This window comes from Equus caballus, chromosome 12 (assembly GCF_041296265.1).
Source record: "Equus caballus isolate H_3958 breed thoroughbred chromosome 12, TB-T2T, whole genome shotgun sequence".
Lineage (NCBI taxonomy): Eukaryota > Metazoa > Chordata > Mammalia > Perissodactyla > Equidae > Equus > Equus caballus.
In genome coordinates this window covers 12,132,856-12,149,359 of record NC_091695.1, presented here as the reverse complement: position 1 = coordinate 12,149,359, position 16,504 = coordinate 12,132,856, and the positions used below count along the sequence as shown (strand labels likewise).

Sequence of the window (16,504 nt, the reverse complement as noted above, 5' to 3'; positions counted from 1 at the left end):
TATCCCTTTACCTCATTGAATGTTTTGAGGATAGCTATTTTGAACTCATCTTCACTTAGTTTACCCATTTCCAAGCCCTCAGGACCTACTTCTGTACTTTTATTGTTTTCCTTTTGGACTGGAGCTTTTAGAAATTGCTGCATGGTAGAGGAGTGGTTTTTGTGCATGATGCTGTTATTCGGTTGCAGTTTCAGCCTGTTGCCACTAGATGGGGGTCAAGAGCTGCACGTTCTGAGCCCTGGCCTTCAGCCGAGATGGCTGCTGGCAGCATGGGTGGGGGAGCAGGGGCACTTTCACTCATGCCATCTGGATTGGATCTGCTCTCGCTTTCGGGTCTCCCGGGGCCCTTGCTTGATGGGGTCCCTGCACACGGAAGCTTTCCCCATCAGTGGGTTTCCACTGCACCAGCGGTGGGAGTCCTGGACAATACCTGGGTCGCGTGGCCCCTCCCCCACTCCTTCCCGCACCCGTGGCAGTGATCCCAGACTCTAGGGGAGGGAGCGAAGTTCTCTCCTACCCCGTTCCAGCTCCTCTGAGGGCGGCTCCAGCCTCTCCAAGCTCCGTTGTTTGGCTGCTGTGGGTCTCTGACAATTTCTGTTATTAGGATTTTTTTTTTATTGGAAAGCAGTTGCTCCTTTTGGTTGTAATTTGGAGGGGAGAGAGTCCCAGGTGAGCTCACGCTGCCATGTTGCTGACATCACCTCCTTTTTTTTTTTCTTTTAATTTTGTTTGCTGTGTTGTTATGTTGATTTTGGCTTTGGTTTTGAATCTCAGGTGAAAATATTGAGTAAATCATGGCACTCTTAAATACACTTCATTCCTCCAGCAGCTGTGTACTGAGGGCCTGTTCTGTGACAGCCTCTCTTCCAGGCACTAGAAAGGGTTAGCGAGTTGGGCAGGTGGTTTATGTAGGGCCTTGTAGACAATTGTGAAGACTTTGACTTTTACTCCAAGGATGATGGAAAGCCTTTGGAAGGTTTTAAGTAGAGAAGCATCATGATCTGACGTAGGTTTTATTTTCAGGAGGAACACTCTGGCTGCTGTGTGGAAAATAGATGGTAAAAGTCTAAGCAGGGAGACTGGTTAAAAGGCCCTCACACTAATACAGGTGAAAGGTAATGGTGGCTTACACCAGAGTAGTAGTAGTGGTTGGGGGGTTTGAATTGGTTAGATTCTAGGTACATTTTGAAGTTGCAAACGTTAGAACTTGCTTAATAATTGGATATGAGGCATGCGAGAAAGAGAATGGCTGTGCAGTGGTTGGATGGAGTTGCCTGTAACTGAGATGGGGAAGATGCAGGGGGTGGAGAAGGTTAGGGGGTTGCGGAGATCAGGAATCTAGTGTTGGGCGTGTTGAGCATGAGATGTCTGTTAGACATCTAAAGGGAGATATCGAATAGGCGGTTCAATATATGAGTCTGGAGTTCAGTGGAGAGGCCCAATAGAGAGAACTGTCATTGGATAGGTGATATTTGAACCTTAAGACTGGCTGAGATCCCAAGGGGGTAAGTGCCGATAGAGTAAAGAAGGCCAAGTCTGAGCTGGGTACCACAGTTTTAAGAGGTCAAAGAGATACAGAGGAGCCAGCAAATGAGACTGAGAAGGGACCAGCAAGGCCAAAAGAGAACCAGGAGAGTGATTCTTTTCAAAATATAAATTAGGGGCCAGCCCCTTGGCTGAGTGGTTAAGTTCGTGTGCTGTACTTCAGTGGCCCGGGGTTCCGCTGGTGTGGATCCTGGGCGTGGACATGGCACCACTCATCAAGCCATCCTGAGGTGGCGTCCCACACACCACAACTAGACAGACCTACAACTAGAATATCCAACTATGTAATGGGAGGCTTTGGGGAGAAGGAGGAGAAGGAAAAAAGGAGATTGGCAACAGATGTGAGCTCAGGTGCCAATCATTAAAAAAACAAAACAAATTAGGTCATGTCATTCCTCTGTTTAAAACACTTCAATGCCCCCCCACACACACACACACACTCAGATAAAAAACCAAGGACCCTACAGTGGCCTGCAAAGCTATAGGACCTAGCCACCTGATACCTCTTTGACCTCCCCCGTCACCCTCTCACACGGTGCTACAGCTCCACTGGCCTCCTCCCTCTGCCTCAGACCAGCCAGGCCCTCTCCTGCCTCAGGGCCTTTGCACTAGCAGTTCCAGATCCCTGAAATGTTCTTCCCCCTTATATTCACGTGGCTAATTCCTTCACCTCCTTCAAGTCTATGCTTAAATGTCACCTTTTTCAATGTGGTCTTCCCTCATGACTCCAGTACTGCAGCTTGCTCTCCCACCTCCACCCTCGTGCCATTCCCTGTCCCCCTTAGGTGCTCTACTTTTTTTTATACTCTGTTATTCCCTTCTGTCCTTCCATGTTATTTACATCTTTATTGTGTCTGTTGTATATTGTCTGTCTCCCCCTACTGGGATATAGGTGCCACAAGGTCGGAGATCTTTATTTTGTTCACCTCTGTATCTCACGTACCTGGAACAGTACCTGGCACATGGGGAGAGCTCAGTAAATATTTGTTGAATTCATTTAGCATGTAGGATCTCATCCCACTCTCATAGGCTCCACAGCTATTTTAGAAGGCCCCCGGCAGGCTGGTATCTCATGGGCGTGCAAGAACACCTTCTACTCCAGCTTACTGGCCAAGGTGCCACAGGCCTGCCCCAGCTGCCCTCCTCGGAAGATTCCTGGGCTGGGTGTGGGTCTTCTGCCAGAGGCTGCACCATAGTCTGTGCTGGACAGAGGGAAGGGGCTGGCTCTCCCACCGTCTCTGTGTGGCACATTTGACCCGGGGCCCTAAAGCAGTCCTACTGTTACCGAACCAGGTTCGTTTTTGCCGGCCGCCCAGAAAGCCAAACACAGACGACGAGATTGCAGCAGAGAGAGGGGTTACTCACAAGGCAGCCACATGAGGAAGCGAGAGCCTGAGCCTCAAATTTACTTCCCCGAAAATAGGGACTCGGGGATATTTATGGGATGGGGGCAAGGTGGTCTGAAATGTGGAGAGAGGTGATTGGAGGTGAGGAGAGGTGAAGTGATTGCTGATCTGTGCAAGCGCAGTCAGACTGCAGGCCTCTTCATAGGACCCATGCTCACAAAATGGCAGCGTGAGCATGATCTGAGGGTGGACTTTTTGGCCTCTTGACGTCAAAAGGCCGCCTATCAGACATTTGCATGGGCCTGGTTGATGAGTTGGTGGTCTCAACCGGCCTGAAGTAGACAAGGAGTTCTAATTCCTGAAAAACAGCTCACACGCCCATTACCATGGTGACCCAGGCTCCAGGGAGACATTATCTGTAGGAACCTAGTGGGAGTCAGAGAGCATATTGCCTAAGCAGCACAGTTAACAAGGGGTGGGTTAAACAGCTAAAAGCTATGTCGACGAAAATAATCCATAACCAATCTATAAATGAAAATTTGGGTGAGTTTATTCTGAGCTTAAATCTGAGGATTATAACCCGGGCCTTTCTTCCCGAAGGAAGAAAGGGCACCAAAGAAGTGGGGTGCACCGAGTGGTATATACCCCCACAGAGGATGTTTCACATAGGATTGAAATGCCCCTTTTACAACAGTCGCGAGACTGCTCTGTCGGCACAGAGATTGATGGAAACAGCAGGTAGGTCTTCTGTCTCAGTGAACACAGCAGGGTGGCAGTCCGTTGTCTCCAGCTGAGTGGTCACAGGTGAGCTGGGAGGTGAGTGCAGCAATGGGTTCCTAGCCTAGGGAAAGATGCTTATCCCTAAGGAAGTGCCAATGTGGGGGGAAGTTGCACCTTTATCTCAAGGGCCTTTGTTCTGGCCATAGGAAATGTCTAAGCAGATATACAAAGCACGCTCAACGGCCACAGTCAGGCCCTTTTGGAAAAAACAAAGTCAGGCCGAATTAGGTTTATACCAAATGGCTTCCTCGTATACTCCAATATATCCTATTGCTTGCCATTTTTATTTGTCAGCTATAATCAGTAATTGCAAAAAGGAAAAAACTTTAGTACCTAGATACTTAATCGTCAGTGGCTGTTTGCTGGTTTCACTAGTGTCTGAGTCTCCCGCGTGTTTCCTTAAGAACCTTAAACCAAACCGTCAGGCCAGGTTGACTGCCCCATTCACCGTGCGCCCCTCCACTCTCCCAGAATCCTTTGCCTAGCTCTCCAGGACCACTGCACCAACGCCTCTCTACTTTCAGCCTCAAAGGCAAAATGCCCCCCACTTATCAACTCATACACGTAGAGCCGGGCCGTCAGCTCAGAACCACAGACTGCCTTCCACTTGGCTCAGCATGGACGCTCGCCTGCATTTCGTTAAGAATTCTGGAAACCAGTTTTCCAGCCTCTGCATCGGGAAGCCGGCCATCACAGACTCCACGGGGCTCCCCCCCCCCGTCCCTTCTCACCGTTAGTTACCCAGGGAAGCACACTGTGAAGGGACAGCCCAGTTCGAGTTTGCCCTGCCTGTATGCGCACACGTGGTTTTCGACACTTTCTGGGGCACCTGCATCTGATGCTTTTATCCCGTTTGTTAAATCCCATTTCTGTAATCTCCAAAAGGAACTTGAGCGACTCTTATTCAGTGGCCTCAGGGCTGCTCCTCAGACTGGAAAAGGCTTGTGAGAATAGGGAAGCAGGAATCAGATGGGAGAAGAGAGGCCTTTCTCCTCGCCCTCTTGTTGTCACTGAGGGAGGGAGGGGGCGTGAACAGAGTGGGAGGGCTGGGCAAAAGAATGCCTTGAAATGCTGTCTTTTCCCAAGAGGTTTGAGTCCTTTGCCTCAGACATTTTTATATATGGGGGCCCTGTCATAGAGCACAGCTCTCAGTTCTAGCCACCCACAGCCCAGGAAAGGGGAGAATACAATGTGACACATAAGCAAAGGTCACGATGAAGGGGAAGACAGGCTTGATTATCTGAGTGCTCCTTCATCCTAGCCCTTGAGAAAGGGGAGGAGACAGCTTGGGGGGACGACTTTAGATGCGCATCCAGAACTTGTGAGGGGACACCTGGGTGATAGAAGTCCTGCTCATGCTCTCTGACCTGCAGCTTCTTTATCATTATATTTATTTACATAGTTAACGCCTTTTTTACAGAGTACCCGCTAGGATCCTGGCTCTCTGGCCAGGAATGAATGAGACAAAGCCTCTGTTCTCAACCACATCCCACGCCCTTGTGTCCTCTAGGGCGGCGCGTGGAGAATCTCAGGGGCCCGCACAGTTGCTGCCGAGAGCAGCTTTGCCCATCTGGCCAATATTTCCTTTGCCACATGGCTTGGGAACTCCTTGGGGCCGGAGCTCTGCCGCATTCTTCTCTGTCTCCTGTGCCAGCTGCGCTGCCTGGCCTGCAGTAGGTGTTCAGAGTGAATGAATGAATATGCTCGTCAGGAATTCTTAGTAACTGACACGTACACAGTGGAGGCAAATGGTGGACTGGCCATCCTGATGGCGGGCAGACAGCCTGGTAAATGTCCCCCTTCCTGGACGTTAACAGCGGGTCTTTCTCTCCTTTACTTTTGGAAACAGCACCAGTGGTTCTGACAGCTCCCTCTCGGACGGCCTGCCTGCTCACCTACTGAACATCGCACGTGAGGTGAGAGTATATAGACTCCCACACCCGGGAAGTGGTGGCCTTGAAAGCCGCACTCGGGGATACTCTGGTGGAATTTTCCAGCTGTCCTAAGATCTGCGGAAAATACAGCAGTAGCGTCCTCACTGGCTCCCCTGCCCTGGCGTCTCTCATTTTGTCCTTTATAACATTTTAAAATCTAGGGGGAAAGTGTGAGGACTCGGTATTGATCCCAAAGTTAACTAAAGGTGAAAACTATGTTAAGAGGTAGAGGTTGGGGCTGGCCCTGTGGCCGAGTGGTTAAGTTCATGCGCTCCGCTGCAGGCGGCCCAGTGTTTCATTAGTTCGAATCCTGGGCGAGGACATGGCACTGCTCATCAAACCACACTGAGGCAGCGTCCCACGTGCCACAACTAGAAGGACCCACAACGAAGAATATACAACTATGTACTGGGGGGCTTTGGGGAGAAAAAGGAAAAAAAAAATCTTAAAAAAAAAACAGGTAGAGGTTGTTAAAAATGATCCATACTTAAAAAAAATGTTTCTTTCTTCATGTAGTTTTTTATACTTCTGTATATTGTGATTTTTTTTTTTACCCCATCTGTCCTCAGACTTTTTCTTACATAGATGCTGCAAGAGCTTTAGAAACAACAAAATATGTGTTGTGGTTCATTATGCGCATGATTTCCTAGTTGTGTTGAGAAATATCTCCATCATAGGGTGAAATTAAGGCTGCATCAGCAGGAGGCAGCCAGATCAGACTGGACCTTACGGTTTCTTCAGCTGCATTCACAGCAACATCACTATGAGCTTCACCATGCTGTGGGTACCTGGCAGATTCGTCCTGAGCTTCATTTGCTTAATCATTAAAGCCACCTTGTGGTAACAACCAAACTAGATCTTTTAACCACACATCTAATGGTCAGCATTATCCGTACGTGACATCATTGCCATAAGAAATCTGGTTTCATATTGTACATCGTAGATATTTGGTAAACATCATGAGCGCCCCTTTGGCAGTGTATCTATGATAGTGGGTTTGGGGTGTTAAATAGGTAGACGTCTCTGGTAAGGAGGTGCCTGAACTGTTTGTTCCGTCTCCAAACCAACAAGAACTCCACCCTGTGAAGGCCCGCATACTGGGTTAGCCATTGTGTCTTGAGTATTATGTGAAAAGAGTGCCACATGTGGGTGACACAGCTCTGGAATCTTCAACGAGTTTCTCTGTACTTTCCGGAATAGTTGAATAAGAAGAAGAGGCTGTATAAGAAAAAGAAAAAGAAGCCACTTCAGACTAGGAAACAGCGAAATGAGCAGTATCAGAAAAATTCTTTGATGCGGGAGTTCAAGTTAACAGACGTCGCAGTAAGAAAGCTCTGCGCCTACTTCTGCTGTCTAGTTAAAGGGTTAGGGTATTCCCGAGTGGGAGCCAGACAGGGCCTTAAGGTGTCCTCTAAACCAGAAGGGGAGTGGGGCGGGGGAGGCTTTCTGTTTGGAATTCAGAGCCCTCCCATGGGTCCTCTGGACATCTCGGAGTAGATTCAGCCTTTTTGCCCGCTCATCCTGTACTATACTCTGGCATAGCAATTCTGGGTTTGGACCAAGTCCGGATTTCCAGAGGAAGGAGGTGGTACTGGAAACGCGGTGGCTGGAGCTCGTCCAGAGTGGCTGGGTGGCAGAGGAGCAGGCTTGGTCCAGGCCAAGGACACCTGGACAGCTCCTTCCCCGTCCTAGCTGCCACACCCACACCATCCGCCTGCTTCCCAAAGATGGAGATGCTGCCCGAGGTGGGGGCTTTACTGTTGGGTGAATTGGGTCAGTTATGAGTGGATCAATTGCAAAGGGTCAGTTGAAAAACGTTCTCTTCGCGTTCACTCCTTCCAGGAAAGAGCAGGGTTTGCTTCTACTCTGCAAAAGCCGCATGCCTTTTCCAGAAATTCCAAGAATACCAGTTCTTCAATGGTGAGAAATGAAAAACCAAGACTGAATGAGGTAGTGGTTTTGCTTGACTCTTTTTTTCTGTTTAACTCACTCATGGAAATTTATTGAAATTTTTTTTTTTGTATTTAAAGTATACAATGTGGTGGTTTTATACACATATATAATGAGAGGATTCCCATCATTGAGTTAATTAACGCATCCCTCACCTCACATATTTACCTTTTTTGCTTTGGTGAGAACATTTAATTTCTACTCTCTTAGCAAATTTCAATTACACAACACAATACAACTGTAGTCACTATGTTATACATTAGATCTTCAGGCCTTATTCATCTTATAGCTGAAAGTTTGTACCTTTTGCCAACCTCTCCCTATTTCCCCCACCTTCCAGCCTCTGGCAACCACTTTTCCACTCTCTGTTTCCATGAGTTTGACTCTTTTTTTTTTTTTTCAGATTCCACATATAAGTGATACCATGCAGTATTTGTCTTTCTCTGGCTTATTTCACTGAACATAATGCCCTCCAGGTTCACCCATGTTGTCACAAGTGGCAGGATTTCCTTCTATTTTAAGGCTGAAGAACATTCCATTGTATATACATTACATCTTCTTTATCCATTCATCCATCAACAGACACTTAGGTTGTTTCCATAACTTGATTACTGTGAATAAGGCTGCAGTGAACATGGTGGTACAGACAGCTCCTCAAGATAAGGATTTCATTTCCTTTGGATAAGTACCCAGACATGGGATTGCTGGATCGTATGATGGTTCTATTTTTTATTTTCTGAGGATTTTCCATACAGTTTTCTCTAGTGGCTCTACCAGTTTACATTCCTACCAAGAGTGCACAAGGGTTCCCTTTTCTCCACATCCTTGCCAGCATTTGTTCTCTCTTCTCTTTTTTAATAATAGACATCCTAACAGCTGTGAGGCGATAGCTTACTGTGGTTTTGATTTGCATTTCCCTGATGATTGGTGATGGTGAGCATCTTTTCATGTACCTGTTGGCCATCTGTATGTCTTCTTTGGGAAAATGTCTATTCAGGCCCGCTGCCCATTTTTTATTTGGGTTCTTTGGGTTTTTTTGCTATTGAGTTGTATGAGTTTCTTGTATATTTTGGATATTAACCTCTTATCAGATAATGTGGTTTCCAAATGTTTTCTCCCATTCTATAGGTTGCCTTTCCATTTTGTTGATGGTTTCCTTTGCTCTACAGAAGCTTTTTAGTTTGATCTAGTCCCATTTGTTGACTTTTGCTTTTGTTGTCTTGGCTTTTGGTGTCAAATACAAAAAATCATTGCCGAGATCAATGTCAAGGAGCTTACCTCCTATGTTTTCTTTTAGGAATCATACAGTTTCAGGTCTTAGGTTCAAGTCTTTAATCTATTTTGGGTTGATTTCTGTGTATGGTATAAGATAGAGGTCCAGTTTCATTCTTCTGCCTGTGGATATCCAGTTTTCCCAGCACCACTTAGTGAAGAGACTGTCTTTGCCGCATTATATATTCTTAGCTCCTTTGTTGAAAATTAATTGACCATCTATGCATGGGTTTAGCTCTGGGCTCTCTATTCTGTTCCATGCTTCACTCTTTATCTCACGGATTCCAATTCCGATTTTTACAGTTAGCACATCTCTCCCACAAGGTGAAGAAACCAATAGTCATCTATGTTACCTTTATGTGTCAGTGCCACTGGGAGCAGGGGAATATTAAAATTGGTGGGGACACTGACATTGCTTTAGACACCACTGAAGTCTGATGTCAGATATTTGTGATTTGTGACTTTATACCCGGAACATAAGAACAGGCTGCTTTACTGTCCCTCCATCTATCCGTCCGTTCAACACAGGGCGTTACGTGACTGCCACATGCCAGGCCCTCTGTTGGATGCCGGAGATGCAGCATTGAACAAAACACTACCCCTGCCTCAGGGACCTTAAAGTCTGGCGGGGATTTTAACAAGTAAGCAGGAAATTACATCACAGAGTGGGATGCTGTGAGAACACAGAGGAGAGGCACCCAGCCAACTTGTAGGACTCTGGAGTTTTGTGGCTATGAAATTCTTGATTCTTTTATGTATAAAAATAGATTTTAGTACATTGGTAGCTAATTCTTAGTGAAGAGGGTGCAAAATGAGCCCTCACCATGCAGAGTGCTACCCTGTGGTAAACAGTGGTATAATGAGGCCCCACTGCCTTACTCTGAGGAGGCCCCACGGAGCACACCTCGCCCTGCTCGGCCTTGAGGGCTGTTTGGCGTCTGATATAACAGTGACATGAGCACAAGCTCCCAAGTCTGTTTCGAGTTCAGATTCTAGCCCCACCGTGTAATATCCTGTGACTGACTTAACCACCCTGGGACTCAGTTTCTGCATCTGAAATACGGGCTCATAAAATCTACATCCTAAGGTTGGTGTGAGAATTAGAGGAGAAACTGTCTGAAGTGCCTGGCATATCTGCACTCAGTAAATATTAGTGTCCTTCTTTTCTTTGAATTCTTATTCATTTGTGTCCTGCCTCTCTTTTCTTCCTAAAGTATCATAATGAGTCAACATGCATGAGTCAAAAAGCACTGAAATGCTGTATATCGTATATAATCACACTTGTCCGAGTGGAAATTTAGTGAGAATGTCTTCATTTGTTTTAGTCACAGTTAAATGCGAGAGACAAAGACACCTCCCTGGACCCATCGAACGTGACTGCCTTGATTCTGTCTCAGAGTAAAGAGAGAACGCAGGTAGTCCACCTCGTTTATGCACACGTGCTAGCAATTTTATTTGGGTTTGGGATGTATTATGTGGTTTGGAGGGGTGGCGGATCCCCACTCCGCACAGTCTCACCTTCCCGGCTTTGTCCTGCTCAGGTGAGCATCTCCAGTAGTTTGCACCCTCCGGTTACAAAGCACCTGACCACCAGGTGCCGCAGGCCCGGAGGACGCCACCCACAGCCGAAAGCTTGCCGTGGAGAGTTTAGTGTTCTTTCAACAAACATTTGTTAGGCAGCTGCCGTTTTGTAGCTCCATGGCAACGTTTCAGGGAAACAGTGATAGTGGGGATGCAGCGGTTCTCCACCCTGGGAGACGTCAACAACAAACGGGGCGCCGCCATCCGTCACGAGGTGCGCCTCACGTCCAGGGTTACCAGCGATGGTTCAGGACCGTGGTTTGGGAATGATTTGCTTTTTTATTATTATTATTTTTTAATTTTCTTTGTTTGTTTTTGTTTTTTTGGAGGAAGATTAGCCCTGAGCTAACTACTGCCAATCCTCCTCTTTTTGCTGAGGAAGACTGGCCCTGAGCTAACATCCATGCCATTCTTCCTCTACTTTATACGTGGGACGCCTACCACAGCATGGCTTTTGCCAAGCGGTGCCATGTCTGCACCCGGGATCCAAACTGGTGAACCCCGGGCCGCCAAGAAGCAGAACGTGCACACTTAACCGCTGTGCTACTGGGCCGGTCCCCATATTTATTTATTTATTTATTTATTTTGGTGAGGGAGATTGGCCCTGAGCTAGCACCTGTGCCAATCTTCCTGTTTTGTATGTGGGACACTGCCGCAGCGTGGCTTGATGAGCAGTGTGCAGATCCGTTCCTGGGATCTGAACCTGCACACCCTGGGCCACCAAAGCAGAGCGCATGAACTTAACCACTATGCCACCAGGCCAGCCCCTGATTTGCTTTTTTGAGAGGATAAGTTAGGGGCCTGCCTGGTGGCATAGTGGTTAAGTTCATACACTCTGCTTTGGTGGCCTGGGGTTCACAGTTTCGGATCCTGGGCTCAGACCTACACACTGCTATCAAGCCATGCTGTGGCGGTGTCTTACATACAAAATAGAGGAAGATTGGCACAGATGATAGTTCAGGGACACTCATCCTCACAAAAACCAAAACAAAACAAAAAAAAAGAATACGTTAGTATGAATTCATTTTTATCCCTGTATTAACATCTCTCTTGCTCATTTGCACTTGCATAATCTTTCCTGAGAAAGGGGAAAAGAGATGAGGAAACAGCTAGTAAGCTGTTGTTTCGAAAAGCCCTGGGTGTGTCTGTGGGAGGGTGCTGCTTGCTTGTGTCCGGGTGGAACAAAGATTGAGAACCACAGCGTTTGGAGGTAGATAGAGTAGATACAGAATGGACAGTTCTCCCAAGGTGAGGTCCCTGCATCTTCCTACATCTGTCGCTTGGGCATTCTCCTGGTCATGCTCACTCACCCGTCGGTATCTTCGGGAGAACCTACTCTGTGCGGGGCCCGTTGAGGACCATCAGACATGAACCCCTCCTGTGAGGTGATGGTCCTCCGGGAGGGCTGACGAGACAGTCCAGCCGCCGTGGTGTAACAGAAACGGAAGAGCAGTGAAGAGAGGTGTAAAGAAAGTCAGGTCACAGAGGATTCTGTCCTGACAGACTGAGAAGTCACAAACTGGCTTCTGGCCTCCTTCAGCATCATTGCAAGCCGCGGGTGGCTGAAAACACATCCCAAACCACAGCGCCAGTTAGGCTGTAACATGTAAGCAGGCAGGCCGTTACACCCAGTGTGGTGGATGAATGCCACCCAAACCTTTTCCTTTACTTCATTTGTTTTTTTTTTCCACTTCATTTTCTTAAGATTTTTGGTGTAATATTTCTCTAACAGAGATGTGGGTGTTTAACTTCCATGACGTCAGATAAGCAGAGTGGCGAAAAATAGGGCCGTCTCCCCCTTCAAGGGATAGGTCATGTTCTTCTCTTCCTCTATGTGATGTTTCTGGACCTATAAAATGTAATCCCTCAACTTCTCAGGGCAGTTCCAATATCGCTCTGGACCTTTCTTTGCCATTCCGAGGGGTCAGGGCTAAGGTTTGACTCACCTCTGCCCTCTGACAACGTCAGCTACTTTGGTATTTGGGGGGAAAGGCAACTACTTCTCACTAACTCCTTATAAAACCAACCCCAACCCGCACTCTAACTTTTGAAATTGCAGCATAAAGTGATTCAACTGTTCTATCTTGTCTTCCCAGAGAGAGAAGCCAGGATTTACAGCTTCATGTTCTGCAAAGAGAAGCACAAACCGCAGCCAAGAGCCAGCTCGAGACATGAAGCCGAGCTGGTCCAGAAACAGATATCCTGTTGCAAAGAGAGGCCGCGCCACCCTGACGGTGTACCCATCCTTGCACGTATACACGTACCCGTAAGGTGCCCGGGCCGCGCCACACGGGCGCTCCCCAGTGTGTTGTAGACTAGAGGCTTCTTGTACCAAGGGGAGTTGTGCGATTGGGAGCTCCGCTCCTTTGTGGTATACTGCATTGTGCGTTCGTCATGCACCGTCCTGACACTGTGTGCTTACACTGCATGCATGCCCTCAAGATGCATACCTCATGAATTAAATTATTTTTTGATAAAGTGAAATTTTATGATGCTGTATCGAAAAGCTTCGTTTATCAGAAGTTGAAGTGTGTGCTCGTGCGACCACAGCACAGATATACCTCATTTTAACCAATACATATTCTCTCTCAAATTATGTGCAAATCAGTTTTAAGAGATCAAACTCTATTTTAAAACATTCTGGGAGCGTGCTATGTTAAGGAAATCCTGTGTCAAAGCTTTGGAGCGATGAGTGGTCCGTCAAGCTGTGGCCTATCGGGTTTGCTCAGAGTGAGGCGTTCCCACCTAGAGAAGACAGCTCATGTATTACTCGGAGTCTAATGTTGCATATATTATGTTCAACATGGTTATAAAAGTTTTTTAACCCATTGATTAAAATTTTTTCTCTCTAACCAGTTGTTTCCTCTGATTGGTTAACTGCATAATCTTAGGTGAACAGACATTTCATATTTTATATTCCGCACAAGCACCAAGCATGATCTGCTGGCTACAGCCTGTGACATCAACATGTCAAAGAAAGGGCACTCAGGGCCGGCCCGGTGGTGTACTGGTTAAGTTCACACGCCCCACTTCAGCGGCCCGAGGTTCACGGGTTCAAACCCCAGGCATAGATCTACACACCACTCATCAAGCCACACTGTGGCGGCGTCCCACATAAAATAGAGGAAGATTGACAACAGATGTTAGCTCAGGGCCAGTCTTCCTCACAAAAAAAAAAGAAGGGGCACTCCAGTTCGTGCCAGGCCTCCTGTCTTGACTTTACCCTCTTCCTGTCACACTGGATTGAAAGTTTTCTAGTATGTTTTCATTATCACTTTTAAACTCTCTCAGTCACCACCCCTAGCTGGGGGACATGATGAGAACCACATGGCAACACAAATTTTATTACAGTCCCAGTGTCTGTGGGTTTTTTAATTAATAGACTTTATTTTGAGACCACTTTCAGGTTTACAGAGAAATTGAGGCGATGGTACAGAGTTCCCGTATACTGCCGCCCCCCACCCCCCGCCCCCCGACAGACACACACTGGGCGAGTCTCTTTAAAAGGAATGATATCTGCCCGTGCTGTTTCCATAGGAGTCTGCACATGGCCTTCTCCTGTTCCCCACCTCACTCACACCTGAAACTATTAGTCAGCCTTTTAAGTATCTAGAAAGCACCCAGCCAAAATCCCACTTTTTGTCCCTAAAAGGCTAACTTTAAAGGAGAAGTTCCAAAACAGTTTCAAACTGCTGAGGGCAAACCTTGTTTGCAAGTTTGTTCAGAAATAACTTATTTTTGCTCCAAATAATTTTGAAGGAAGTTTATAAAAGGCACTCCAGTATGGTGATATTCGGGAGATCAAAAATAATAATGCATGGTCAGATTTTTTTTAGGTGCTTTTTGAGAGCAAAAAGCTCGCTGAGAGATGTGGTTTGGATGCTAAGATACTGAAGGGGCAAAAACGAGAGACTCCTACACAATCCAGGCACAGCCTCCAAGAGGCCATGACTCAGCAGTCTTGAGCCTTGCCCAGCTCAGTCAGTCTTGTAAAGGAGGAGCTATTTGATGTCGTTAGAAAAGAGAGGCAGGGGCCAGCCCCGTGGCCCAGTGGTTAAGTTTGTGTGCTCTGCTTCAGCAGCCTGGGGTTTGCAGGTTCAGATCCTGGGCGCAGAACTATGCACCGCTCATCAAGCCATGCTGTGGCGGCATCCCACATACAAAATAGAGGAAGATTGCCACAGATGTTAGCTCAGGGCGAATCTTCCTCAAGCAAGAAGAGGAAGATTAGTAACACATGTTAGCTTAGGGCCAATCTTCCTCCCCAAAAAAGGAAAAAAAGAGAGCAAGTTTTCCTGCTCGGATTAGGAAGAAGGCCCCACGAGGAATTCCATGCTGCAGCATCTAGAAGCCAATGTGCCTGTCATTTCTCGTTCTGCTTTTGGAAGGAGGCTGAGCAGTGACTCTGGCTAGAAACTTAAAAATGACAAACTGCGGTGATTAATTCTGACTGTGTGAACATGATAAATCTCATGCTGCAGGAGAAACAACCCGAAGCATCTTGATCACTAGGAGTGAACCGTGAGAGTGGAATCAGGGAAAAGTCGAAAAATAGCATTTTATTTTATTTGTTCATTTATTTTGAGGAATATTAGCGCTGAGCTAACATCTACCACCAATCCTCCTCTTTTTGCTGAGGAAGACTGGCCCTGAGCTAACATCTGTGCCTATCTTCCTCTGTTTTATATGTGGGATGCTGCCACAGCATGGCTTGACAAGCAGTGCCACATCCGCACCCAGGATCCAAACCAGTGAATCCCGGGCCATCAAAGCAGAGTGTGTGAACTTGACCACTGTACCATGGGGCCAGCCTGAAAAATAGCGTTTTAATGGGTCAGAGGACAAGGTCAACTTCATATTCAGCAGTTGTCAACAACAGTCAAGGATATAGGGAAAAAGTAATGAATGTACTTTATACTGTGTTTTCTTTATAATCTAAATGCATAGTCACTGATAAAAGTAACTTTTTGAGATTCAAATGGATTTGAGGGGCCAGTCCCGTGGTGTACTGGTTGGGTTTGCATGCTCCGCTTCAGTGGCCCAGGGTTCTCAGGTTCAGATCCCAGGTGCAGACCTACACACTGCTCATCAAGCCATGCTATGATGGCATCCCACATACAAAACAGAGGAAGATTGGCACAGATGTTAGCTCAGGGCCAATCTTCCTCAAGCAAAAACAGGAAGGTTGGCAACAGATGTTTGCTCAGGGCCAATCTTCCTTACCAAAAAAAAAAAAAAGGATTTGGGACGAGCACGTTTTCTTTAGGAGCCTTACTTTTCAGACTACGTGGTCATAAGTGAGGTCCTATTACCATGTGGTGGCAGCAGACCCCTTTCTGTTTTTGGAGAGGTGACAATACCTCTTGAAAGTGGTAGAAACAAGTCTAAACAGATAAGGCAAAGGTAGTAAGCATTACTCTGAAGAAGTTTCTGATGGGACGTTACATATGGGAACTCCGCACTGTAGATGCAGAGCCTCCTTGAAAGCAAAAATCCTGGGTGTTTTTTCCATTTGTCATTAAAATAGTGCAGGAATTTTGGAGGTCTCGGGACCTGGCCACTCGGAAACTACCACCAGTTTAGCCATGTTGCCACCAAATCTGATCACAGCTATTGGCAAGAATGCCACCCGGAAGGCCTGCTTTGCAGGACTGGAACTGCTAACTTCTGGCTCTCAGGCTCTTCGCAGACCAGTTCCGGTTTAATTACCTAGACTAGCAGAGATGTTTCCAGAGCACAGAGACCCGGCACCTTCTGCACAGGATGCCCTTGAACCTACAAAGCCCACTCTATCCTTTAGACTGCAGGACCTCCCGTACGGCCTGGCTAGTTCAGTTGAACTGCAGTCCACCAGGGACCTTGCTGTCCGTTTCTTAGTGGAACGTTCCTGGGGAGGACAGGCTCGTCTCTGCTCCTGCTCGCCGAGGTCCAGCAGCTTTAGCCCCTTTTCCTCACCTCGATGCTACCTGAGCACTAAAAAGCAGCTCGGAAATTGTTTTCCCCTTTAAGTGGGTCCCACCTTGACTCCGTGCAGCTGAGTTGTGCGGTCTGTGAGAAACAGGCTGAAATTGTGAGATTGGGTTCAGAAAGGTGGGG

General features: G+C 47.1%; 1 protein-coding gene across 17 annotated transcripts in view; it reads left to right on the top strand.

Annotated features, from left to right (window-relative positions):
• The window catches only part of AGBL2 (AGBL carboxypeptidase 2), a 44,454-nt gene extending 31,194 nt beyond the window's left edge, over positions 1-13,260 (top strand). For 6 of the 17 annotated variants that reach the window (XM_014729458.3, XM_014729459.3, XM_070229490.1 and 3 more), the window contains 5 exons: positions 5,521-5,587; positions 6,806-6,928; positions 7,448-7,555; positions 10,153-10,242; positions 12,505-13,260. In XM_014729458.3, the coding sequence (XP_014584944.2) occupies positions 5,521-5,587; positions 6,806-6,928; positions 7,448-7,555; positions 10,153-10,242; positions 12,505-12,678 (562 nt within the window). In that variant the 3' untranslated portion in view covers positions 12,679-13,260. The remainder of the gene's footprint in view (positions 1-5,520; positions 5,588-6,805; positions 6,929-7,447; positions 7,556-10,152; positions 10,243-12,504) is intronic. The other 11 variants (XM_070229497.1, XM_070229494.1, XM_070229488.1 and 8 more) reach the window with 5 other exon arrangements.
• Positions 13,261-16,504: the final 3,244 nt, after the last annotated feature.